This window comes from Labrus bergylta, chromosome 21 (genome assembly GCF_963930695.1).
Source record: "Labrus bergylta chromosome 21, fLabBer1.1, whole genome shotgun sequence".
Classification (NCBI taxonomy): domain Eukaryota; kingdom Metazoa; phylum Chordata; class Actinopteri; order Labriformes; family Labridae; genus Labrus; species Labrus bergylta.
The window spans coordinates 7,292,342-7,316,807 of record NC_089215.1 but is presented as its reverse complement, the minus strand read 5'-3'; the positions used below and the strand labels follow the sequence as shown (position 1 = coordinate 7,316,807).

The 24,466-nt window shown below is 41.2% G+C and overlaps 1 protein-coding gene across 1 annotated transcript in view; it reads left to right on the top strand.

Annotated features, from left to right (window-relative positions):
• The window catches only part of dock1 (dedicator of cytokinesis 1), a 201,673-nt gene that overhangs the window by 172,934 nt on the left and 4,273 nt on the right, over positions 1–24,466 (top strand). Inside the window, exons 41-49 of the mRNA XM_020644719.3 lie at positions 2,528–2,669; positions 3,168–3,249; positions 6,103–6,187; positions 8,627–8,713; positions 11,361–11,537; positions 13,406–13,489; positions 20,522–20,659; positions 22,972–23,114; positions 23,606–23,804. Coding sequence (XP_020500375.2) covers positions 2,528–2,669; positions 3,168–3,249; positions 6,103–6,187; positions 8,627–8,713; positions 11,361–11,537; positions 13,406–13,489; positions 20,522–20,659; positions 22,972–23,114; positions 23,606–23,804 — 1,137 coding nt within the window. The remainder of the gene's footprint in view (positions 1–2,527; positions 2,670–3,167; positions 3,250–6,102; positions 6,188–8,626; positions 8,714–11,360; positions 11,538–13,405; positions 13,490–20,521; positions 20,660–22,971; positions 23,115–23,605; positions 23,805–24,466) is intronic.

The window sequence follows — 24,466 nt, the reverse complement described above, 5'->3', positions numbered from 1 at the left end:
TGACTGTACGTGTTTTATTTGAACTTGATAACTTTGCGTTTGCGTAAGCTGTTGCTGCTTTGTCCCTCAGCTGTATCAAATTGCCATTCTTTTTACCCAGCAGCAGCCAAGACAGAAAAGCCCATTTTAGCATAAATTATTTTCTCAATGGCAGTGATTTTCTCTGCCAGAACTAGTCTGTGTAAGTTTCAGAGTAATGACAAAGACAGCCCTAACATTTAGATTACTGTATACATGACCGGAATTCTCAAAAAAGATAATGGGTGTCTGCTGTGCTCTTTGGGATGAGACTAAAATACGCAGTGATTGAAAAAGATTAGACCTCTGCTTTTTTTTTGGTGAATGATTTAGGGAAAATGTAGAATGCACATATCCCTCTTGCTCAATAGCAGAAAATGCTTTTTATTGTCAGGCCGATTCTCCTGCAGTGGAAAGAAACACCTCTGGAAATCAATGCGTTTTTGTAAACCTATCTGTCAATGCAAATTTGAAAAACGCTCTCAGGCATATTTCATGGCTGGGATTCCTTTAATTAATTTGGGAATTGAGGTGTGCAGAAGCAAAGGAATGGCTGCGTGTGATCTATTGTGCAGTGATGGTCTTTGAAAGATAGAAGAAGTGTAAAAGTGGCTATTCTCCTCAAGATCCTGACTTCTAAGTTGTGTTATGGTCTAAATCAGAGATGGGCAACTTTGGTCACAGCAAGGGCCACATTAATTTAATTCTCACTGCCAGGGGGCCAAATTGTAGCATACAAAAACGATTACAGTCAATTTTTTCTCCAATTTAACTCAACATATGCCAGCGATCAAATATTATTATGGACATATTTCTGGTTTTCATGATTTCATGGCAGATTTTGTTGTTTTCTTCATGTTTCCAATTAGTTGATATATAAAAATTGACCTGAGGGCGACCTTGAGGGTTGATTGGGGCCGCATGTGGCCCCCTGGCCGCAAGTTGCCCACCCCTGGTCTAAATTGACATTTTTCATAAAGTGTCCCTCTTTCTCTGATGTCAGAGGATGGGAAGCTCAAATGATGTTATGTCTCACTGCTGTTCCAGGTTGTAAGTTATGTAAATTAAGGGTGTCTTAAAAGTCATTATCATTTCAAAGCTTCTCAATCGATAAACAACGGAAAAAGGAAAATGTAAAAATGTGGGTGGACAATGACCCATTTCAAGTTTAGACACCATATTTGATAACCAGTTAGCTAATACAGTCAGACAACAGCTAATATTGGCATTTAGCCACCACCAAGATAATATTACAGTTATCTAGGAGTTGGCTGAAAGTTAATATTCCTCCTTAGTGTTACACAATACAATATGAAAGATATACATTTCTAGCTAGCGTTATATAAGCTACTACATTTCTACTACCTCAATATAATCTAGGAAGAAACTTAGATGACATTAAACATGTGAATATTTAAGGGACATTTGCCCATTTCAAGTGTAAACAGCATATTTGAAAACCAGTTAGCTACAATCAGATAACAGCTAGCATTAAGCCACTAACTAGACAATATAGCCTCAGTGTTAGGAAAGCTTAGTAGAGTATGATATGATAGAAAAAAAAATTCCTAGCATTATATTAGTCTCTAAATTCTTAGTTAAAGCAGCCTAAGCTAGGTATTTTTTCAGTGCTAGCATTAGCTGCTGTCTTACCGTTACTAAGCTTTTTTTTTAACTGAAATATTTCACTTAAAATTCTTAAATTATTCACTTTTAATTTTCACTATCCCATTTTGTTTCAGTAGCTCATTTATTGAGAAGTTAAATGATAGCATTTAAGCTTCCTACTTGAGCATTAGAGAAATGGCGGCCGTGTGAAGACGGTGTGTGAATGAAAGTATTTATGTACAGTAGTAGATCACAAACTAGAAGGTTTCAAGCAGAGATCAAGCTGAAGGGGGCCTATCCTCGAGTGACTAAAACACTGATTTGACAATGCCTGAACCATCACACTGCTTTGGAGACTGTTAAACGGCTGATGTAGTTTGTTGCAGTCGTGCGGCAAGAGCCCCAGGCAAAATGATAGTAGCCCTTAAGAGTCTGTCAGTTAGCACAAACAGAAGTCCTCCTTCTAAAATAATCCCACTTTGAACTCAGCAGGGATGGACTAATGGCTGCGTCAGTGCCAGGAACTTTCAGTCACCCTCATTTCCAAGTATTTAAAATGGAGATTATGATAATGTATTGTTACCCAGTCACAGCACTGAGGCCAAGTCGATTTACAAATCAAAGCCACTCTCCTCCGTGTAACTTTCTTTTCATCTTACAGTTTTGTCACTGTCCCATGTCTGTCCCTAAAGCCATCATTGATTAGATTTTTGCCCCTGGTTCTCTTCTTGTGAAATGGTCTATGAAATGGCACTGTCCATACCACCATATTGATAAAAAATTGGACGGTCTACCTTATGTCCATATAATGTTTAGCACACTAGCACCTGATGGTACGCTTTGTCTTTGCCTTCATGTGCACGTCCAAGGACTCACTTTTGTCCTGATTTTTTTTCTGCAGAACAAAATGTTCATCTATCGAGGAAAAGAGTACGAGCGCAGAGAGGATTTCGAAGCACGACTTCTCACTCAGTTTCCCAACGCAGAGAAGATGAAGACGACCACACCGCCGAGCGAGGACACAAAGTGCTCCTCTGGACAAAGTATCCTCAGCACGAATCAATCATTCATTTTTTAACTATGTGTGCAAATGTGTTGCTTTCAGAGTTGTTTTGTTCAAATCATCAGGGTGGCTGAATATTTTCAGAGTAATGGTTGATCAAGGAGAAAAACTTCAACATTCATCTTTCATTTGAATCATTACACGTGTTTTTTCAATTAACAGTAGAACATTCTTAGTTAGTCCATAAGTGCATACATCAAAATAAAGAAATCAAATCAAATACAATGCAGTGAAATTCTTAGTTTGTGAAGTTAACTGCCTATTATTGTTCTGCAGCACATTTGTCAAAATTATTTGTGTATATTAAACGAAAAGTCCAATAACTTAACATGTTAAATTTTAAATGCAGAAAGCTGAAAAATCCTAATAGAACTTTCTGAAACCGATTTTTTTTTTAAATTATTTGATGTTATGCATATTGTATTTGTGTATTTGAGTTAAACGTTTGAATTAATTTCCTTGATTTTCCTGCTGACAGACATCCAGTGTTTTACAGTCAAACCCATCCTCGACCTGCCTGCCAAGTTCCAGAACAAGCTCGTCTCAGAACAAATTGTGAGGTAAGCAGTGTATCCCGCTCTACACACTCACATTCTCATTTCTTTACAATTACAGAGTGTATTTTTCAAAGTCACAAAGCATGCATTTCAATACAGGAAGCCAAATTTACTCTCCCCAGTCACTCAAAAACCATTTAGAGAGGCTGGGACGACATGCACAAGAGCATTAGTGTTTTTTGGAGTGGACCGCTGTGGAGGAAGTGATTAAATCTTGATGTAAATGTGCATCTATATAGAACAAACAGCGGTTGACCTTCTTGTAGTGCCCGTGGTTATTAACTTGCGCCAGCCATCTGCTATTAGCCGCTGTGCCAAGTACAACAATGTTCCTCTGACATCATTAATGCCTTTGTGTCGCACTCCAGGGCCCACTGCAAACAGTGCAGGCCCCTACACTCCCACTTGTTTGCCCAATCTGTACGCCAGTCATCACCCTCCTTGCTGCATCGCTCAGCTGTGCAAATTCACTTTGATATACCACACAACGCATCGCCGGATATAATTAAAAGAAGACTTTTACCTGGAAAACCTTCAGGCAAATATACCTGCGCTGTGATCTTATCACAAGTCTGCACCGGTGGTCACATCCTCCCTGCAGCAGCCTGCCGGCTTGTTTGCTTAGTGTGTCTGATTGGAATGTGTTACTCTGTTAATAGCCTAGATTGGAGAGCCGTGTTAAGAGAGCTATAGAGGATTGTTCCACACCAACTGTCTCTCCTCTCTCTCTCTGCCAGCACTCTTCCTCCAGCTCTCACCATGCTTTTCCATCTCTATTTCCCTTATTCGTTGCCTCATTTGGTTCTAGAGATCAACTGTGCATAGAAATGAGCCTGAGCTGCTTGAGCCAAAGGGTCACAAGTAGCAGGCAGAGCACACACCCCTGCTCCTGACCTTGCTTTGTCCACACCATGCCACTGCATCATCTCTAGGCCGCCGGCTAATGACATGGCTTGATTAAGGAGGGCAGCTGATTTGTATACCTGTTTATCAGAGCAGAAGCTCAGAGGCTGGGTATTTTTAAGGCTGAGTCCATGTTTTTTCAGCTAATTTGCTGTAGGAATGGGTCACATCATGTTTTTTTAATAACGTGTTGTCCTATGTGACCATGCACAAAAGGGATTATGTGGGGCATTGGATAGCCTGGCGGTTATGTCACCCGCCCCATGTACAGAGGCTAGAGTCCTCGTTGCAGCGGCTGTGGGTTTGAATCCAACCCCGGCCCCTTGCTCTCTTCCCAACATTTCCTGTCTTTCTTCGGCTGTTGTACCGTCCAATAAACGCAAAAATTGCACACAAATGTTTTTTTTTTTTTTTTTTAAAGGGATTATTTGTTAAATATAAATTCCTTAAAATGGCCTCAGACCAGATTCTCACTTACGACTTCATCATAAACGCATGGTGGCCGTGAAGTTTCAAACACATCAATATTTACCGGTTCAAAAATGTATAAAACAAAATGCCATGTTTCCTTGTTAGATTTTATGAAATGTGGAGATTTGTGAAATTCTGTAGCATTTGTGAATATTGTGTTTTGTGAGATATATCAGGGTTTTGTATTATGTTGTGTTTTCTCAAATGTGTTGGCCATCTTGTTTTCTTTTCGAGCCATAAATAACCCTATCTTGACATTTCACATGTCTGCGTGTTATGAATATTTTAATTGTGGATAGACCTCCGGCCGTTATAGACTTACATGCATCAAGAGCTGCAGCTACCCCTCTGCAAGCTTTTCAAAAGCTTTAAAGCGGCTCTATGTGTTTATATCTATAGGGTCTTACAGTATTTTGACAACAGGGTGCAGCTTAAGGATTGCAAAGTTTGCAATGTGCAGCCAATATTTATTATAACTTTGACAGTAATCGAAATGTGAATTTTGGCTATAAACAAAATGTACTAAATAAACAGCAGCCACATTCCAGACTTTCAGTGAAAACAAACCTTTTTCAGAATCACATGATGAGTTAACCTTATTGGGTTTTGTGAAATGTAACAGCATGTTGTGAAATGTTGTGTTTTCCGAAGATGTTTTTATGTGTTTTGTGAAATGACATTGTGTTTTCCTAAATTACTGTCTCATTTTCACTTCAGGGCCACCATACAAAAGCCTTTTGTACGCTGTTTAATGCACAACATTAAGAGTAAAAAATTGCAGCACACCATCTGGCCATCCTTACCGCTGTTACTTCAAACACAAAAGGGCAGTGGTTTTAGAGCAACTCTGATTCCCTTTCATATTTTATTCATTATTGTTTGCTAATAAAAGCTAACCAGAATCTGTGAACCATATGGCATTCTTTTAGAAATAGGAAATCCAATATGCTCTATGAGGATAATAGATCTGTATTCGTTTCCCCAGGAGAGTGTGAACAGATTTCTGTCTGCCAGATAGAAAAATAAAGGATGGAAAAGAAGAAGTAATGCATCTACTTCAGAGACCAAGTATACGCCCAGGCAGCTTTTCCTGATGCCACTATGCCACACTTCCTCTTCTATGTGTGAAAAGTCTATTAACCTGATTTGCCAAAGTTCATTCCTGCCAGTCGTGTGCCACTGTCAGGTATGTTGCAGCTTCTCTGCATGTCTGATATGTCAGACTAACTTCAGGGGTCGCCCAGTGACGCGTGTGACCCAAATATGAATTTAATTACCATGTAGATGAGGCCCTGCATGCGACAGCTAGTCAAAACCAACATGCCTAAATGCCACAGCTCCTAGCAGAGCCCGTCTGGAGGAGGCCTGTCCTGTGTTTGACCTGAAGCAAAGCAATCAACCTTTGAATCCAGCCGTGGATAGCCCATAACAGTTTTAATTTACTCAGGTGCTGATTTTTCCTCCCCCCCCCTCTCTCTCCAGCTTCTACACTGTAAATGAAGTCCATAAATTCCAGTATTCCAGACCGGTGAGGAAGGGAGAGAAGGATCCTGACAACGAGTTCTCGGTAATTGTTTTTTTTTTTTCCCCCCCCCCCTGTTGCCTTTGCTTGTCAATCATGGTTTTATGTTTCAATTATTGACATCAGTAAAATATAACCGTACGGGAAAATTAACCATTGATTAAGCCATTTGGAATTTCTTGAAATATCCGGAATTCTTCTTGGTATTCAACACAGACTATTGATGAGAAATGGACATAGTCACTGTGATGTCACCCATCACAATGGGGACCTTCGTTTACTAAATGAACATCGTGGTTTGCTGAATAAGACTTGAATCTATGAATTAAGAGCATCAACTCAGGAGGAAAATGTTTCCCGAGTTACTAATCCAACTGAGAAGAAGGGCTGTTTACTCATAGACGTCCATATCAGTGTTTCTCAACTGGGCTAGCCTCAGGACCCACCACCAACTCCTTAAAGAGAAATTTCCACCAAAATGTGAATTTTCTTTTCACAAATCAAATGTATGTAATGACAAATGTGTGCAGATGGTAGAAAACATGTGACAGAACAAAGTGATGATCATAACAAACAGCTTTATAAAGCACTCCTCTGACGGTTTGACACCATTTTTTTCCCCACACCCGCTGAAAACGGCTTTTAGACCCACTTTTGGGTCCTGACCCACCGGAGAACCACAATATACAATCAGACTTGTTTTTACTGTAAGCGTAGTGGCCTCAAGTGGCATTAGAAAGAATGCAGGTTTAGCTGCTTTTTTTTTTTTCAGACTTAAAATGTTGGGTCTCCTCCACTTTACAATATTTAGACATTAAACATTTGAGCTTCTACAGGACGTACATAGTGCATTTTATAGCCCAATTTAGCAGCTTTGAGAAATAGGCACTCGGTTGTAACCAGCGACCTTCATCTGTTTGACAAAGATGACAGAATCTGTCTTATTTATGTTTGAAGTGATGATGTTCCTCTTTATTTACATCCCATGGTTAAGTGTTGACTAATGAATCATACCTCCAATAGGTAAACATGTATTACATAACAAAGATTTCCTGTTCGTCTCCTACTCACACGCACACACATTCATTATATTTGTATAACAGATTTAGCTTGGAACAAGTGTCTCAGCTCCACTAACAAGGCCACACATTTGTACATTTGGAAACTATTCGACTAAATCAGAACATAACAGCAGGCACAATAACAATCTGAGGACTGGAGAAATAGTTTGTCCGTCTTTGCTGATGCAGATAAGCAGGAAACCGATTACACAAAACAAAGGAATCTCATTTTTGTATCAAGATCAGGTATTTACTTGTTTGTTCTGCTGCTTTGCAAATAATCACAACATGTAGTGGGGTTGCTATTTCCAGTGAGAACACATGCACACTTCTTTTCTTTCTACTTCTTTTAGTCTCCCAGGAGACTAGATCAATATCAACCCAGAGCTGTGTTTTCTAAAAGCTGAAGATTTGACACTGAAGAAAATGCAATCAGAGGATTGTATTAAGTGTGTTTTAAAGACAGAAGAAGAAGGAGAGACTAAATATGATTATTGTCACTTATCCTGTTTGCCTAATAGAACTATTCCTGTCAAGTCCTGATTTAAACTACATCTAACAATGATGTGTTGTGCAATTAATATCCTCAGTTGACAGAGACAAGGGCCACAAATTCAAACTAATCTGCTCTTACCCTCGGCTTCCCTTGTTTCCTGTTCCGTGATTCATCAGAGCGGGATGATGTATTTAACTCGTTTTGGACTTACTCCATCATGTTGACAGACTGATGGAACTATTTCCAAGCTTGACAGAGAAGGGATTTTGCTAGACATATTGTATCCATCAAACCTATTAAACGTGTAAATATGTGCACATGTGTGTCATATTTCTATCAGCAAGTAAGCACTAAAGCAGACTTTTAGCTGATTATAAAACAGACTGAAAGTTATATTGTTGCCTCTATATGACCTACGAAAGCAAAAGAGACCATCTGCCAGAAAAATTGAACATTCTCTGTAGTTTTTTTTTTATGTCTGCTAACGTTGTTTGTACTATTAAGGTAAAAATCAGCAGAATAATAGATCTTAAAGGCATGTAGAGGTCAAGATCAGCAAAGACATGAAAGGTAGCACTCCTCTACAGAGATCACTAAACCGACACAAAGTGGACCTTGGATATTTTATATTTCCTTCCTTTTAACTACATCAGTTCAGCTCCCACAATGCATAGCAGAGGATTTTATTTCATTATTGCTTTCCTTTAGGAGGCCCTTGTGATCTGGTATCAACACAGGCGGGTGGACATCCCCTCTTTTTCAATGAGCTTTGATTTAAGAACCATTACATCTCACTCTGAGTCAAGCAACATGTCCTCAAGCTTGTTAGGCACAAAAACAGCAGCATCTTGATTTATCTATCAAAGATTCTTTTCAGTTGATTGCTGAAGTTTTTTTTATTTTGTGTCTTTGTGTCTTTGTCAACAGAACATGTGGATTGAAAGGACCACCTACGCTACGGCATACAAACTTCCCGGCATCCTGCGCTGGTTTGAAGTCAAGTCTGTCTCCACAGTGAGTACGAAAGTCTGCTTGTGTGTGTGTGTGTGTGTGTGTGTGTGTGTGTGTGTGTGTGTTTGAGCAAAGCAGGCCTCCTAATCAGATAAGGATCTGCAGCCTTGCTCGGAGGCAATCGATATGATTTGTCCACTTAAGCTGTATAGACAGACGCGTGGATGCGGGCGTGCCACTCCCCAGACTAACCACCAGGCACGTACTCTCTCTCTCTCGCTCTCTCTCTCTCTCTCTCTCTCTCTCTCTCTCTCTCTCTCTCTCTCTGCCTCTCTGCCAGAGGGCCCACATTGATCCAGTGAACACTCCTTAAAGCCTGTTTCCACTGAAAATAGCTACACAGCACAAATACAGCGAGAAGAGAGCTCAGGACTCGCTCGCTGTTGATTTCCCTCTAATCAAATTACCTGGACTGCTGTATTGGAAACTTGTTGATAAGTGTGTGGTCCGACTGCAATAAGCTACTTTAGTGTTTGCTGTAGCACTTGGAATGGAAACATTTCTCCTCCATCCAACAGAAAGCACATTAAATATTAATTATTTCAGCTCTGTTGTTTTGACTAATTTAAATGCATTGTTGTTGTCCCCATTTTGGGCTGAGATGTTTTCTGTTAGAAGGGGGTTTGTGATTAAAACAAGTGTGAGCACATCTGCAGGCTACTTTATCACTCTTGTCTCCCAACCCCATCTTTTGAAAGCTACGGTACAGTAGTAGGCAAAGAACTTTCAAGCCTCCTCCTCAACACACAGCTCACCTGCTCCTGTGAAAAATGAAACACGGCTGAAATATTTAAACCTGTGCTGTGTTTTTTTTTTTTTTTTTTTTTGAGCAAGTCAACAGAGCAGACAAATAAAGGGAGTTATAAACTAAAAGAGGCTACGCATGGGCAGGTTGGTATTGAGTACAAGACTAGAGGGGTAGGTTTGTGGAAGAAGGGAAGGTGAGCAGATAAAAGAAGTTTGTGAATTGGCGTCAAAATAAGGGGACAGGAACAAAGTCAAATGAAGAAGTTTGATTTTCCTGGCTAGACGTGGTTAAGCAAAATGCTGCCAAACCCAGCTGTTCTCATGAGATCAGTTCAATGTGGTTGTTTCCGTCCAGGTAGTAGAGCATTACGGCAGCAAGGCAGTAGCCATTAATTGGAGCTAGTTCCCGGCTACTGGCAGGCGGCTGCGATACAGTTCAGAAACATAATTAACCTGTCATAGTGGACCTGAATTGTTTAAAATAGCGTGTTGGCAGATGGTTTAACCGAGTAGTAAATCTGCTGCTGACTGGTGTGGTTGCAGAACTTATTTTGTAACCGGCTAATTGCACGTGTACCTCGTCAAAAATAGGATAAATATTTCCAATATACACTACGCCCATAGTCCACTCCCCCCCCCCCCCCCCCCCCCCTTCCCCCCGTGCCAGAGATACACCGTCATTCTCAGCAGTAAATGTAATGTCAGTGCTGCTTAAAGTGTTCGAAAAGGAACAATTCTCCGTTCTGCTTTTCTTATTAGGTTATGTTAAGCCCACTCTGAAGTAATGGTTTTCAAATAGGACCACATGACACCCACAATCCAGGCATCCTCACGCCTCTGGTTGCTCCTTCACTTCACTACAAAGATTTTTTTTAAGGTTCATTTTTTGGGGCTCTTTGTGCCTTTTATGTAGGGATAGGATAGTGGATAGAGTCAGATATTGGGGAGAGAGAGAGAGAGAGAGAGTGGGGAAAGGAGCCACTGGGCGGATTCAAACCCTGTGCTCTCGCTTCTAAGACTAAAGCGTCCGTACATAGGGCGCACGCACCAACCACTAGGCTTCCTTTTGCCCCCCCTACTACAAAGCCTTAACCGTCCTTCAAGTCCACGAGTCCGCCTGGTAAAGAGCTTTCCCGCTTTGTCGCTCTAATTCAAAGCAGAGGCCTCTACCTTCAGGGTTTGGGTTGGAACATACTGTCGGGAGCAGCTTGCCCTCCAGATGAGCCAAAGAGCGGCCCGGTTCCCCCGAGGTCACACTCTCCACTTAAAGCTTAAGGACTGGGCTGAGATTCAGCGAGCTAAAGCCGTCCATCTGACACTGCTTTTTATCAAGCTGGCCCGACACACCGGCACAGATTGGAGATTTGTCTCCCTGGCACAGCATCTTTATTTTTTTTTTTGGCTTGGTGTCTTAAGTCTGACATTTACTCAACAATCCACTTGTTGTTTCCTCTAAATTCTTACGAGCGCGCCGGAAGAAGGGAGGTGGTGTTATTTCATTCAAAGTAATGAGATTTCCCACACACAGAGTTGGAGTTGGAAATAATGACAGCTTTCCAAGTATTTTATGCGTCTTTTCTCAGAATTGCCAATCATATATTGTTGACATGGGAATTGAAATCCCCCTACACCAACACCCTATCCATCATCATTTGACAGTTGCAGTTTTATGAATGGGCGCAGTAGAAAATGATTCATTACTTTAATATCCTGCATGATTTGTGTGTAGTTAAAGGTACCTCAGTCCATCTCCTAATAACACACAGCTAGTCGCTGAACACAAATGTTTCCGCCTGATTGTCAGGGTTTACAGTGGCAGCAGTGATGTATGTGCATATTAACTAGAACCGTTGAATAAGTGCTGAGGATATCTGATGACACCTTCACTTACCGCCCTGCACAGGAGGAGATCAGCCCGCTGGAGAACGCCATGGAAACGATGCAGCTGACCAATGAGAAGATCAGCAGCATGGTGCAGAGGCATCTGAACGATTCCAACCTTCCCATCAACCCCCTCTCCATGCTGCTGAACGGGATCGTGGACCCAGCTGTCATGGGAGGTTTTACCAACTATGAGAAGGTAGGCAGCAAGTTCTTGAACGTGTTCTAGTCGCATATTGTCTCGATGTGTGCTTTTTAGGCTGTATGAGGAAGCAGTAGCTCAGTCTGTGGGGACGTGGGTCGGGAACCGGGGGGGGGGTCGCTTGTTGAAGTCTGGAAATTGGTCTGGTAGCTGGAGAATAGTCAGTTTGCTTCCTTTTACTTTCCTGAGCACTGACCATGTGCCCTTGAGCAAGGCACCGACACCCCACCAGCTCAGGAGCGCTCGCTGTGGTCAGCCCCCTCACGCTAACGTCTCTCTCTTAATCCATGTTCAAAGGATCCTGTTTGTGCATGTGTGTGTATTTCAGCCTTTTTGTGTGTAGCATGTTCAACAACAGAATTTAAAACTGAATCCCCCCTCGCAGGGTTAATAAAGTCGATCTTCTTCTTCTTCTTCTTCTTATAAAAGATGTGAATGTAGCCTCTGCTTTCAAAAGTGATGCAAATGGAAGTTAATGAACACATTTCTCATCAAAATCAAGCATTATATATTTCTGAGGCACGAATCAATTTGTGTTTAACTTGAACATATCAAACCGTTTGAAGTGGTAGAACACTTTTCTATTCATGAATATGTAAGGCAAGGCAAGTTTATTTATAAAGCACATTTCATCACCAAGGCAATTCAAAGTGCTTCACACGACATCAAAAGCATCATGACAGGGGAAAAAAAATATATATTAAAATATAAAATTAAAAAATCACTAAAACAAACAATTCACAATCATGGAGAAGAACCATTCGGACATCCCTTGGCCTTTTTACTACCTCCTTCATATCCCAGGTATGAAGAATATTCAAAACCAACCAAGTCAGAATAAGATCGTTTTTCTACAAGACTCTCACTCTTTGATCCTTAATATTCTTCTCACTGCTCATCGTATATTGATACCTCTCAACCTCAACATAGTAACAGTGCCCTTTAAAAGACTTTGTGTTGTGTTTTTAAAAGTGTTTTAATGTGAGTTGGAAAAGGAGGAAAATTTCTGGGGCGCTGTTGGGGCAGGGGTTTGTGAGCGCGCCCCGTGTACGGAGGCTTTGGTCCTCCAAGCGGACGGCCCCGGATTCAGGTCCGACCTGTGGCTCCTTTCCCACATCGTTCCCCACTCTCTCTCTCTCTCTCTCTCTCTCTCTCTCCCTGTTTTCTGACTCTATCTACTGTTCTATCTCGACATTAAAGGCAGAAAAAGACCAAAAACAGATTTTGAAAAAAGAGGCAAAAGGAGAATTTCTGTCACTGTTGGGACAGACGATGAAGTTAATCTAATCTAACATTATTATTTTTGAATATATTCTGGTTAAAAACAACCCATGTCTAATTCTCCTTTTAAACTCTCATCTCACTTTAAATTAAATCTCTGCTTTAAGCACATTTCCAGAGCTCTCCCCGGCTTCTCAGCGTTATACTCTTCATCAGAACTCAGTGGGAAAAAAATATATTGAAAGGGAAAGTCTTTTTTTTTTCCCTCATTTTTGATTTATAAGAAGAAGTCATAACCTGGATATGTCTTGGTATCCAAGCGTAAATCACAAAGTGAAATAGGTTCATATTGGTCTTATAAAACGATGCAGTATGAGTCAGAGGAGGTTTGACGTGAATTCTTCGCCCTGAGGTCACTTCTTCATCTCAGTGAAATAGTGCAGGTGGTGAAGGAGAGACGGATGCCTTGACGAAACTTTCCTCATCCCAGTCCCGTCTCGTCAGTGTTTTTCTTCTACTTCTTTTATTACAAACTTCTCCACATTTCAGATTCTTCCTTGTGTTTTTGACCTGAATTCCCCCGCCTCTTCTCTTCCAGTCTTACCAATATTCTCACTCCAGTATCTCTTCTCCGTCCTCTACAGGCTTTCTTCACTGATAAATACACGCAAGAACACCCAGAGGACCTGGAGAAGATAGACAAGCTGAAGGACCTCATCGCCTGGCAGGTGAGACTGAAGTTTGTTGTGAGAATCCTCAGACTGCATGTGATCGTGGAAAAGCATCACGCTATAGATTTTAAACCTCCGTCTCGCCCAATATTTCATGGTTATAAAAATAAGTGACACGACGATGACATATTCATTTTCCTTAGCACATGTCAGGAGCAGAGGAAGTCAACCTAAATGCTGATCATGATTAGGTGCTATAAAGAAGCATAAGAGGCTAAAAAATGTGATTTCATACCACTTGGCTAATTTCAATGAATTTGCTTTGGCCCCTTCACTTAACATTTCAGACCTTCAAATTGTTCTTGCCTTTTAGCGTATGCTATTTGCTGCCCTTCATATCATGGTCTGTGTTAATACTTCATTCTGATTGGTTGCAAGGTGGACATTATTTCCCTACAACGAATACCTACAAAGTAGTTCTACTCCAGTGAAGCGGTTAATTCACTGCTTTAAATAATACACAAAATATCAGCCTGTATCTAAACTCAGTAACCATAGAAACATGGACCCAGTCAAAGTCTTGGTTTACTATTTAATGCAACAAGCTAATGTTCAATTACAACCAGGATTTGGAGAAAACCAAAGCTTAGATAAGTGGGAAGCGGCTGAACAAATGAAGTTTCAAAGAAAAAGGGAGACACTAAACAACGGGTAAACAGAGAGAATTCATTAAGAAATAAATCATATTTTACACAGAGAGTGTTTCTTGAGTCCCTCATCCTCAAAGCAGACGGACTTCAACGCTGCAGTCAGAACAATGCCCATCTTAACTTACTGATACTTTTAATCACATGACACAATCATTTCATATCCAAGATTGAACTGAAGTACACAGTGCCGATCATTTGTTGGTGAAAATCTTAAACTTAAAAAATGAAAATAAATAAAAAGAGACGTGCGGCTGTGTCCGCGTCCACACATCACAGAACAACACAGAAAACATGACGGCTACTTTACTGACTTGATGACTTTTGAGTCATTTTGGTCAGATACAGCCAGAACACTCCAGGATTTCTTGATAATGGAGGCGTTATACTTCATGTCCACGTTGTGTACCCAACATCAGCTTGTGCTCACACACTCATACTAGAGTAGTAAACAACCTACCATTTCAGTTAGATTTTTTCCCCTCATATTGTACTTTAAGTGTATAGTATTAGAATTTTTGTGCTAATATACATAATAATAATAACACAGGAAACTTGTGCCCTAATGATAAGGACAAGCGCTCAGTGAAGAGACCTAAAATGTGGCCACAACAACCCACTCAACCCAATACATAAACCAGCTGTGTGGAGAGATAGGTTTTTCCCTTCACTGGTGTTTGGTTTCATCTCAGTAAAATGGGTATTATTTTGTAGAGCGTTATTATGTTAGGGTGCCATCAGGCATAGACACTATCAATAAAAACTTGTCGTTCATCTCAATTTAAGTCTCTTTAATGTACATTTGGTACATCGCAGCACTCGCTTAAGGCCCTCCGGACGGTAAGTCAGAACATCTGAGAGTCCTTTATAGACGCAGTGAAGAGCTTGAAGGCTGAAGGATACTTGTTTCATTCTGCCTATTGTGGCATTTATATATATTGTCACCTAACTAAAGCACCGCTGCTGCTGCTGCTGCTGCTGCAGAATAAAGTCACTCTCCAAGGTTACAGCTGCAAATATAATGTGGATTGAAGAACTCGTGAGTACACTGCAAAGAGTGTCCAATGACGGTGACTGAGGAGAGCGGGAGGGGAAAAGTGCCGTGGAGAGTTCAGTGGAGATAATAGCGAGGGAGAGTGCTGAAGCAAACATTCTGAAGTTAGGGCGGATGCTCGGATGCTGCGTGAAGAGACAGCGAGAGATCAGGACCGGCGGTTTTGCGAAGCTCTGCACCCTCCGCGAGCCTCAGAGAAGTGCACACACAGCAGGCAAAAAAAAAACACACACACACACACATTGTTAGAATACATTAAAACATGTTCTGTTTAATTGTTATTATGAAACGTAACAGATTTTCAGCTGCTTTTCTCTTCATCTTTGATTAATAGACCCCTGGCTATTCTCCCTCATCATCCTCCCTCAGGGATATTTTAGAAAGCTGCACTGTGGTGTTTATGCTTTTCTTCTTTGTCTTTTATCACTCTCTCTTAACTCTATAGCTTTGAACTGCGGGCCACTTTAATACCAAGAAGGCAAACTCTTGGTTTACCCAGGAAATTGAGCACAGATACAGCAACCTTCTGTTTTCTGCTTCCTATTGCAAGCTGCAAAGAAAAGGCGAAGTCAACTGAGTGTGCAATAGTTTCTCCTCTCTCCATTCTTGTAAAATAGGTCAACTTTGTGCTCTCTCCGGAAGAACTCCCCCGAATCTGGAAAGTTAGGCTCTGTTGTTTGAGAAACCTTTCGTCTTGATAAGAATGATGACTCACACAGGAATGTGTCGGTCTCATTGGCCTCTTTATTTTTTGTAGCTTGATCTCCTACATGTTTTTTTTTTTTTTGTTTCTTTCTTTTACAGAAGAGGTAACTATTTTCTTTGCCATTTTTTTTTCTGTATAAGTTTGCTTCTTTACTTTCCTTTGTTCATGTGTTGAATATATGTGAACATGGTGGAAACTAAGGATCCTTTTGACTGAAGTAGAAAGAAGCCGAGGGAAATCTAAAAATAAACACGTCGTGGCATCATTACTCCAGGAAAGAAGTGAATCTCACACATACGTTATATCTGATAAAGTCTGACTATGTAACGAGATTTCATCAAGCAAAGGTGTCGAATGATAATGTGTTAACGACTAACTTTGCTTCAAAGATTTGTGTTGCTTCCCTAGTGATGCTCAGATCGGGAAAGAGACAAATCCATTCCAGTATCAGTTTTGAGATTTGGCCTGGATTTAAATATTGTTAGACATCACACTGCGCTTTTTTTGTAAAATGATCCTCCACCCACAGACAGTGCTAGGAGCTCTGATGAAGTCTCATGTCAAGATAAACAAGTCTCCCTGTCTCTGAAAGCTCTGCCAGGTTCAACATGTCCTTGAAATGATGATGCTATGTGTCTCCCAGACACACAAGAGAGTCTCAGATGAAGTGGTTTGGTGTTATCTCAGACGTGACATGTCATACAGGAAGCAGACACGTGTTTGCAAAACTTTCACAAAGATGGCTTTGAAGAGATGACTAATACCTTTCTCACACATGCACAAAAGTCCTAAAAAAAATCCAGGATATTTGGGGCGTGAGCTGCATGTATGAACCGGAGCAGCCTAGTTTTTCAGCCAGATTTTTACTTGCCAGCGCCCTGTTGAAATATCCACAAGAGGTCAGAATGAGTGGCTGTAGTGATGACACTTATATACTGCGACTTCTGACTTCTGTATTTTCCATCCAATTGCACGTAGCATTGATATAATAGGCAGAAAACTGTCACTATAGAGTCGGACTATGTCACTTTGTTTGTCTTATTTTGATTTCCGCAGCGACTTTCTTACATCGCACTCATTCAGCAGAGAAAAATGTGTGAACAAGCAACTCAGGAAGATATTATGCGCAGGCCGTCCTGAAAAAATTCTTCAAGAGTGCATGTGTGAAAACAGCTACAAGCACATTAAAACTTTTGGTTTCATCCAAAACGCAGGATGTCACAGAGACAGTAGAAATGTTTTTTTTTGCCAAACATTCACACAGGGAACAACTTTTAAAGATTGATTTTTTTTGTTTTTGAAGTTTGATGTAAAATCTTCTCCCTGTCGGAGCCGGCGTGCTTGTTTAGCTCCCGTCTGGAATCCGACTAAATGAGACAAATGAAGGCGAGCCTGCTTCAGTGAACAAACTAAGAGGTTTCAAATGAGCCAGTGTGCACTCTTATTCTGAGACATCCATTGTCCTCCTCGTCCAGTAATCAGACAGGAAATGAGCAACTGGAAATCAGGAAATTAGGTATTGTTTAAAGGCTGGCAAATTCAAAGTCAGAGTTTTCTGTGATTTTACAAATATAGAGACTGATGACCGAATGAGTAGCTTAATCTTCTCACTGCAGCCTGATCCACTCTAAGGTTGCCTAAGGTAGCTGAGTGACTTATAAATTGAATCACAGATTTAATCCAGACCTCTGACGTACACAAAAAGCATTTTAACAGAATTTTTCTGTTTTCTTCGATGATTCTCTTTTCGTTTCTGCTCATGGTCCAGCAGTTTCATAAATGATAGAGTCTGTTGGGAGTCATAACTGGCTGTGTACTTCTCTGAGACCTGTCTGACCTCCACGAAAGGTTCTTAATAAGTCATCTCAGCCTTAATACCAGTCTTCTCAAAGGCTATTTGTCCGTCCCAGCACTCCAGGGTGTGGCAGAGACCCTGTTTTCACACCGAGCATTAGAGAGAGAAAATAGACTGACCGGCTCTGCGAAAAGGAAAAACACTGGGCTCAGAGAGACACTGCTGATTTTTAAACAACGAATGCTTTCATTACTGCTATCATAAGAAAACAATCCTGCAATGATGTATCCTGGAAGTACATTCATTTAAATTCATTCATTTGACTTTGTAGAAGTAGTTTCCATGCTGTCTCAATGAAACCTCAATTATTTGCATTCTGCCACAATAACTAATCAGACCTTTATTGTTTTTTGCAGTATGCATGTTCTAACCAATAGATTGTAATCTGTGTGTGTATTTAAGGATTGCAGCTCCAGGTATCCATTGTGTAATAAACTGATACTTACCTATTTTTTTCATTATGTAATATCTCTACTGATGTCATCGATCAGAAACCTGCCATCTCCGTTAGACTGCTAAAAATAACTTAAAAGTTGGTACATTTAGTTAGGCGATTATGTGTGTGTGTGTGTGTGTGTGTGTGTGTGTGTGTGTGTGTGTGTGTGTGTTGGCAACCTTGAGCACAAGTGTTTTCCATTGAGCTTATCTCTGTGCAGCCACCAAACAGAACTCTGTTGCCATGCCGCCACTCAGTCGCTCTCAATCATCCTCAGGTCTATAAAAAGATGTGGGTATCCTGGGAGACGTGAATCTTGCCTCAGCTTTCACTCTCGCTGTTTTTTCTTCTCCCAGTTTTTTTTTTTGGGGGGGGGGGTTTCTACCCTTTTTGACTCACAACACTTGGTCCCTCTCACTCCCCCACACTCCCACTCACTCCCTCTTTCTCCTTAACTCCTTTTGTCTTCTCCTAACTCCCTTCCCTTATTCTTTCTCCACCTTTTTCTCTATTACGCCGCTGCTCTCCCCTCTTCTGGTCCCGGCTGTGATGATGGAGGTGATCAATATCAGGGGAAATCCTCGCAGGGTGTCTGCAGCCCTCTCTCATTTATCTTTCTCTGTCAGAGCTTTTGGATCTGTGGAGCAGAGTACAGTAACTGAAAGCGAAAAATCCTGGATTTAAGACACCGTGATCCATACTCAGCGCTTTCTTTTTTTCTCCAGGTGATGTGCTCACTTTGTGCTTCACCTGTTATAAGATGCTGTTTAATGTATTAGTGCAGTGTTGTTACTCATAGCTGAAAACCTCATAGATGTGTGCTCCTGCAGCTCCTTGTTAATAAGCCCACCGCATGTTGGAATGTACGTAAATAAAACATGCACCGTTTGAGATTATTGCCAAAGATTGCATCATGAAGCTGAATTGAAGTTATGTGCCAGCTGAGTGAAGTCAGCTCAGACTGTAACCCGCTGTGAGGGGCCAGTTTGCCCTCAGAGGAAAGGAAGAAAGGCGAGCAGTCTCAGGGGAATAAGAGGTTAGCACACACACACACACACACACAGAGAGAGAGAGAGCCCTCTCCTCTCTGGCCTACCTATCTGAGATACTTCACACACTTCTTTGTACTCTGAGCAGCTCCTTTTTCTTCCATTTGCTCAGGGCTGAGGCAAATTTGTTAGCTGTAAAAGCTACTGTACTTAAAACCAGATGTACTAGATGCATTCTGCGGCTCAGGCTCTCCTTGTTTTTGTTTTTTTAAATGTGCAAATGCACCACTCTGACTGGGACCAATTTGATATAAAGCTCTAAATTACATCCACTCTAATGTGGTTTGTTGTTTGTATGTGTTTACTTATTCATAAGCATAAAAGCATAAGCGGCTTTCCTTTTAACTTTAACAATATTTCTCACTTATGGAAGTGAGAAAGTCTGGGGATATTTTTACTGTTGCCATGGGAGGGAGGGTAGGATTGGCTTTTTAAAACACTGCTGAGTGGAACATCTTTGCTGGTTTCTGGTGATTTGTTTTTGTGTACTCTGCTGTACCACAGCGGAAAATGGCAAAATGCATTAGAACACCTGGTTTTGAAAAAAAAAAACGAAAAAAAACCCTCTGTGATTTCAACCAGAAAAGTGGAAGAAGATGAAAAAAAAATCCCTCATTTGCAGGCTCCCTGAGGGATGCTTCTTCCTCCTCTTGCCAGGTTTAGTCAGCAGAGCTTGCTGACACTGACTGTGGCTCTGGGGTTTCCTAATTACTAGTTTTCTGCAGTTTCAGTTGCTCTGTCTCCCCCTCTCCCTCTCGTCGTCTACCTGAGCTGCCTCTGTTTAGACTCTGCTTCCTTCAGTTCTGAGAAGCAGCAGCAGGAAAAGGGTGCAGTGCGTCGTTATTTGTGTTGGAAGTTGAGGAAAACATCCATGTCATGCAGTACATGTCTTTGCACACAGTCTCTCCAGGTTGCCTCATTTTGTTGTTAAATTTACCTGTGTTGTGTTTTTTCTTTTCTTTTGGTGGTGAGAGGTAGGAGGGAGGGATGCCATGGCAACAGCCTGCTCTAATGTAGTCTTTTTTTCCACCTGCATATTGTTGCGGCGAGATGTCCTCTCTGTGCACTCACACTGATGTGCATTCACTGCTCGTGCTCAGTATGCGTAGCCCAGAGGTCAAAAGTTATGTGTGTTAAATTGTAATGTAAAAAAAAAAAAAAAAAGCATATTCCTCTGATATCTGCAGATGCAGAAACTACATTTAGAGTCCTATCTCTCCAGGATATGTTGGATGAAGGTTGGTTTCTTAAACTTCTGTTTCCCCCCCCCCCCCATCGCCAGATCCCACACCTCGCCGAAGGTGTTCGCATCCACGGAGAGAAGGTCACCGAGGCGCTGAGGCCTTTCCACGACCGCTTGGAGGCCTGCTTCAAGCAACTGAGGGAGAAAGTGGAGAAACAGTACGGAGTAAAGACCCTGGTAAGAGCTTTTGTCTGTTTGTGACCTTTCTGTTACATGAAAAGTGCGTCCAGCTGAAGTGTGGATGCATTAAGCCAGCACTAATGGAACCTACCTTTTTTTTTTTTTGGTGTGTTTGGCCAGAGATTTCCAGGAAGTTCAAATAAATACGAAAAACCAATAAGGAATTCATTATTTACGATTATGGTCTGCCATTCCCTTTTATTTGGTCAAGGATACAACTCAATTCCTCTGTTATGGCCACTAACTTACCGGTTAAGTGAGTGGCACGCCCCCTGCACACTGGATGATGACTTCTCATTGATATTTATGGTCTTAGTCTCGTCTCAGTCTCCCCCTACCTTGGTTTTGGTCCCTAAATGATCTCGGAGTACTCTGGTCTCGGGTATGTCTTCGTCTCGGTTTGCGTCGTCTTGGCTACAACACTCCTCAACTGAAACATGTTCAGACGTCAGAACAGTTTGATCTTTAGATTTAACGCAAAGAAAAAAATCAAGAAGACCACAGGTACAGAAAGATGTGGCAAAGATTGCTACGATAACACACACACACACACACACACACACACACACACACACACACACACACACACACACACACACACACACACACACACACACACACACACACACACACACACGGCATACAGGGGTGAGGCATTTTTTGGATCTCCTTTTTTATGCAAAACAAAAACAAAGGAAAATCAACTTTGTAAAAATTAAGAAAATAAATAGTATAAAAACATCACTGAGAAAAATCTTGGGACATTTGATGGTATTTCTTTGTGCTGATGCCAACATAGAAATCATAAAAAATATATATTTTCTCATGATATACCATCTTTGAGTTTCCAGGTCCTTTACAGTAAGTCTTAAAAAATGCACTTAATATTTTTCATGTCAGGCGCACTTTCACTTTCCGCTGAAGTCAGCTCATATATACTGTATAGCAGGAATGCTGCCGGGGACTTCCTCCCATCTCTCTCCTGCTTTTAAGATTTAATTGTTGCCTGGCCGAGCTTTCTCTCTTCATCTTGCCTCAGGTGAAGGAGGCCTCGCTCAGTTTAAAGAGAGAGGTTGGTGACCTTTCAAAGGAGAGAATAGCCGTCGCTTTTCTGGGATGTGATAATAAGGCTATCCTATCAGATGTGTGACGGCCCCTGTTCTTCACTTGGAAGAATTATTTTAATGCAGACCGGTTCATTATCAGAGCTGCTGTCACCAGATTTGTTTTTTTTCCGACTGGCTCTTTTTACAGAAGTACAGTAATGAATAGTACCATCAAAGTTCTTATAACTTTGTGTCCAGTTATGCAAACTACTGTACACCTGCACAAGATAATACCTGGTGTTACGAGCTAGCACAGCTCAACAGAAAAAGTGTTAACATTAGCTCATGTCTTCGCTGATAGCTGACAGACCATATAAAGTAGTGACACGTTCAGAAAACCTCAGATATATTTATTTGTAAAAAATGTGAACTTTACTTTTTACATGAGAAAACATCCTCATTGTATGAAATTCTTTCTGAACACAGGTCAAAATGATCCTGTAAAGTATATTTTAAAGAACTGATGAAACCACCTCTTTGGAAGGAAACTGCTGAAGCCAAAGTAGAAGAGCTCTGTAGTTTCTTCACCCTCCGGCATAAAAACAGCATTTTATTTTCATCTCACCCTTACCTGTAATTTCCAAAAAAACTCACTTCACATTTTGTTATTTTTTGTGCGATTCATAGCTTCACAACAGAAGGGACTCTATGAATGTGGTTTTAGTTGTGTGTGTGTCTGTCACATTATTTTAAACTGAAATATACAGAAAACGACCCGATTACCATCAAATCTGAAATTATATTCTGCACGTTTTCTGAAAAAGAAGAGCTGTTGTAACTTTTTTTTGATCCCTTTCCTTTTCCTCTATGGTCACCATCATGTGGACATTTCTTAAATGTAATCACAACTAATGATACAGTTACCATCTGCAAACGATTCCCAGGAGTCTCAGTTTTACTTTGAGTTTGATGCCAATTAGCGCTGGATAGCAACTTAACATACTTGCCAAGGATGGTGACTGTGACACCATTCACTTTCAACATCATGACAGTAGTATTTTAGAGCCATTTGTCATACTGACATCCGCCCTGGCAGTGCTGTAGTATAGCCTGTCAGACTCTTAGAATCAGTATTTTCTGCAGGAGATATTTAGGAAGGAAGAACAGTCTGTGTCCTGTTTTCTTATATGAAGTATGAAGCATTCTTTGTCTTTTAACTAAAACATTTTTTTCTCTTTTTTTTTTCCACCTCTGCGGTGTCAGCCGACAGCAGATGAACGGCGGGGGCCCCGTCCTCACTCCATGGTGCGCTCCTTCACAATGCCCTCCTCCCAGAGGCCGCTCTCTGTGGCTTCAGTCACCTCCATCTCCTCTGACAACTCCCCCTCCAGGCCCGGATCGGATGGGTAACACTTGGTTTACTGTTTGTCAGGGCGTAAAACACCATACATCCTACTCTGCTTTGGCTTTTCTCTTTAGAGCAGCTTAAGAATTTTTATTTTTTTTCTTAGAATAACCCCTGCCATTATTCCAACATATAAGTCTCAGGATTAAGATTTCAATTGATTTTTCTTTCAAAAGCAAGAATAAATCATGTATGCTGTTTAGTTGAGTTCATGAAGACTGTGTTCCACCAGATAAGAAAACACTCTTTTCTACTTTGTTCTTACTGTTTCCTCTGATGGAGGAGTACCTCTGCATCTTTTCAGGCATGAGTCAGTGTCTTATATAAAGTTCAAGGCTTATTGAAGGCTGTATTAAAATTAAAACATCCACACAGAAATCCGGCTTGCTTCCAGTTCCGGTGAAAGATTGATAAGGATAGCTCAGATGCACTGGCCAAGTCAGAAAATGAACGCTCTTTGATTGAACCATTATCCTATTCTCTTTCTTTCAGTTTTGCCCTGGAGCCTCTCCTGCCAAAGAAGCTGCACACCAAGTCTCAGGACAAGCTGGACCGGGACGAGCCCGACAGAGGGGGCAAGGAGAAGAAGAAGGAGAAGAGGAACAGCAAGCACCAGGAGATCTTCGACAAAGAGATGAAGATGACCGAGATCCCTCTGCAGCCTGCTGAAGCGGTCATCCTCTCAGAGACGGTACTGAACTTACTTCATCTTCTTTCTCTACATCCCTTTTGAAAACTGATCTCCACCCACATAGTCTTTGTAAACGAAGATAAACCAGTGACTGAGCCGGACTTAAAGCAGCCCGGTTGACTTTAGAATATAAACCACTGCTTTAGTAGATGAGCCATGTGAAAGGGGACATCACAGTGTACATACTTTAATATGAACAGGGGAGTGGTCTCTGCTAAATAAGGTCTTCTTCCATTCTCATTGAAAAAAATAATTTCTCTATAATTTTCCAGCTTTTCTTTCTGACGTCACATTTCTACCTGTGCCTGTGTTCTCTTTGCATTCTACATACCTTAACCCCCGAGCCCCTCCCCCCTCTCTCTCTCTCTACATGTCCCAGGTATCACTGCATGCCCAGTGGGAATGCTCCCCCACTTGCGTCATTAAGATAAGAGCAGGAACGAGATCCGAAAGAGGCCCCTGGGAGCAGTGGAGCCGTCTGGCTCGTGATAGAAGCCTCCTGCCTCAGGGGTCAAGGGTAGAGCACCCAGGGGTCTCTGATAGTTCCTTAGAAGCTGTAGGAACACACACATCAATAAAAGAGCTTTTTTCTGCCACAATACAAATTGCAATTTTATGTTTCAGTGTTCCAAAAAATAACAGCCCTGAATGACGTGTCCTGT